We start from the raw sequence: 3,205 nt of genomic DNA on the forward strand, positions 1-3,205 counted from the left end.
CTGGCGGGAGCAGAACCTGCCGGTGTGCGGGCCGCCCCGCTGGAGCTGGGCCCCCTCAGCCCCTTTACCTAAACTCCTTCTCGCTCTTTCCCCGCAGGTCCCGCACCAGCCAGTGGGAGTTGAAGGCGTCCTGGGGCGGCATGCCCCAGCGCATGATGGCGTTCAGAAAGGCCTTCCGCTGGCGGGCATTGAAGCCCAGCACCTGGAGGGCGGAGCGGAGAACTCGGGATGGGGGCAGGGAGGGGGGCAGGGGGAGGAGGGCACAGAGAGGGCAGGCCTAGACCCAGGGTCCATCCTAGCCCCACCTCCACCTGCTGGGACCTTGCACAGACCCCCCAGACCCCCCACCTCCTGCCTGGCCTCCACCCCCCAGGGGGCGGGCAGCAGGGGTGAGCTTTTTGTTCCAAGAGGGGACAAGATTAATCGGGCGAAGGGGAACTGGGCATGGGGCGGAGGACTGGACATGGGGGGGGGAGCTGGGCATGGGGCGGAGCTGGGCATGGGGCAGAGGACTGGACATGGGGGGGAGCTGGGCATGGGGCGGAGGACTGAACATGGGGGGGAGCTGGGCATGGGGCGGAGGACTGGACATGGGGGTGTGCGGGGCCCCACCTCAATGTTGCCTCCTACGCGGGCGAGGAGAGGCGGCAGGGGCTTGTCCCGGTCACTCTTCAGCTGCCTCCGGGACTGTCGCCGGCCACCTGGGGAGCAGCCCCCCCGCCCCACCTGTCAGCGGGCCCAGAGCAATCGGACACCACCCTCTCCACCAACTCGCCCAGAACGGGGATCCCTCGGGACGACCCGAAGCTGCTCTCGAGCCTGTCCCCACACCCCAGAGCCCCCAGGCTGGCCGCCAGCTCCCCGCACAGCCTCGCCCCAGCCCCGGCCGCAGCAGCGAGACTCACTCTGCCCTTCCGGCCTTTCCTCAAAGTCCTCGTCCTCGTCCTCGGAGCCGATGGAGTACTCGGACTGGTTGTCCGAGAGCTCGTCCTGCCACTCTGGGGGCGGCAGGGGGCACGGGGTGAGGTGCCAGCAGCCCCCGGGCCCCCACCCTCTGGGCCATGCCGAGGCCCTAAACCACAGCCCAGTAAGTGGCCATGAAAACCGCCTTCCTGGGAGCTCGCTGCCTAATATCAACAGCAACGCTGCTTCCCAAGGGTTAGACCAGTGGTCGGCAAACCGTGGCTCGCGAGCCACATGCGGCTCTTTGGCCCCTTGAGTGTGGCTCTTCCACAAAATACCATGTGTGGGCGTGCATGTACAGTGCGATTGAAACTTCGTGGCCCATGCGCAGGAGTCGATTTTCGGCCTGGGCGAGTCTATTTTGAAGAAGTGGCGTTAGAAGAAGTGGGGGGGTGTCGGGCGGGCGACGGGAGACATGGGTCAGGCGGCCGCGGGATACGCAGCGCGGGGGAGGCGCACGCGATTCATGCACAAGTTGAGTGAGCCAGTCAGACAGCAGTCTCAGTGCAGTGGTTAGTGCTAGTCGCGTCCGCAAATCGCGCGCGAGTAACAAAAGATAGACGAAACAAGTATACAAGACGAGTGTGGATGGGAGAGTTGGAAGGGGTCGACCTCAGCGAACGTACCTCAATCAGATTGAGGACGTTTTTAGCAAAGGCCAGCTTAGGAGTACCCTAATTAAGTTAATAGCAATGTACCTACCTATATAGTTTAAGTTTAAAAAATTTGGCTCTCAAAAGAAATTTCAGTCGTTGTACTGCTGATATTTGGATCTGTTAACTAATGAGTTTGCCGACCACTGGGTTAGACCATTCTCCACCCATTTTACAGATGGGGAAGCTGAGGCCTGCCCCGGGTCACAACGCTGGCAGAGAAGTCACTGGTTCACCACACATCTTGTTCCCCAAACACCCAGCAGCCCACACTGGCCCCCAATTCCCCACAGCCTCCCACTCAGGCCGGTCCCACACAGCTCCTGCTCCCCGGCCCCAGGAGCTCCTGCCACTGATCCCTCTCTGACCTGCCAGAACCCTGCCCCGAGCACCGCGCACCCTCCGAGCCGGACACGCACCCTGGTCCTCCTGGGACGTGTCGTTGTAGTTGACCTGCTTGCGGATGCGCTTGCCCTTGCCCAGGTTGCGGGCCAGGTCCTCCTGCTGCTGCTCGTAGTGGTGCCGGAGCAGCTTCTCCCAGTAGTCGGGGTCCACGTTCTCCTCCTGCTTGATGATCTCCCGCTCCACCTCCTCCTGAGAAAAAAAAGCCAGCAGACACAGCCACAGGGGAGGGGGGGCAGGTTCCAGGAAGGGCAGGGCCAGCAAACACAGCCGCCAGGGGGGCCCAGGGGGGGGCCTCCCTACACCTCCCATTTAGGGCTCAAGGATGAATTGAAAAGCCTGCCTCCTCCAGGAAGCCTTCCCTGATCAGCCCAGCTTCCTGCCCCGTCAGTCACCACCATTCCTCCGTTCATCCCTCCATTCACTCCCCAAGGATTCCCAGGCCGTGTGCAGAGTGGAATGAGCCCCGCCTGCCCTCAGGGCTCCCAGGTTCTAAGGGAAACGCTGTGGGGGACAAGCAGCACCACAGCTGTGTGGCGGGTGCCGGGCTGAGGAGGGGAGACCCAGGAGCTGGCCTTTGGGGGGAACAGGGGTTTGCGGAGAGGACAGGTGTGGCCAGCGTGCCCTGAAGGAGTGGTCCAGGGGGGCCTGAGGGGGAGAGGGCGGGGGACAGGGGGCGGGGCAGTGGGCAGGGCTTGGAAGGCCTAGGACACCAGGCCCCGGGGGCTGATGCAGGAGGAGGGTGGCCGGGCCGGGACCTACCACGCCGTCCTCCTCGCGCACCACGTACTGCGCCACCTTGAAGGAGCTCAGGTACTCGTTCATGTTCTGCAGCTCCGTGTCGTCCGTGGCGTCCTGGTTGCGGTCCAGCAGCTTGGAGATGGCCGCGTCGTCGTAGTGGATCACACTGCTGTCCTCCACGTCCTTGTTGTCACCTGGGAGAGGCAGGGTGCAGAGTCGGGGGACAGACGGGGTGCCCAGGAGCCGCGGGGCCCCCTCGAGTCCCAACCATGGTTCTTCCCAGTCCCCGCAGGGGCTGCAGCGGAAAATGGGGACCAGAGAGCGAACCCCCACTGCCACGGCCCCACTGCCCGCCACTGGCAGTCACGGGCATGCAAGGGGGAGGGGGGAGCAGGGGACACGGCAAACGCCACGGGGAAGCCTGGTGCGGGGAGGGCCTTCTGCAG

General features: G+C 64.2%; 1 protein-coding gene across 1 annotated transcript in view; it reads right to left on the bottom strand.

Annotated features, from left to right (window-relative positions):
• CHD5 (chromodomain helicase DNA binding protein 5) overlaps nucleotides 1-3,205 on the bottom strand; it is a 73,477-nt gene that overhangs the window by 13,329 nt on the left and 56,943 nt on the right. Inside the window, 5 exon segments of the mRNA XM_014546193.1 lie at nucleotides 25-202; nucleotides 613-701; nucleotides 906-998; nucleotides 2,036-2,210; nucleotides 2,781-2,959. Of these exon segments, the coding sequence (XP_014401679.1) occupies nucleotides 25-202; nucleotides 613-701; nucleotides 906-998; nucleotides 2,036-2,210; nucleotides 2,781-2,959 (714 nt within the window).

Source organism: Myotis brandtii, unplaced genomic scaffold (assembly GCF_000412655.1).
Source record: "Myotis brandtii unplaced genomic scaffold, ASM41265v1 scaffold434, whole genome shotgun sequence".
In the NCBI taxonomy this organism is placed as follows: Eukaryota; Metazoa; Chordata; class Mammalia; order Chiroptera; family Vespertilionidae; genus Myotis; species Myotis brandtii.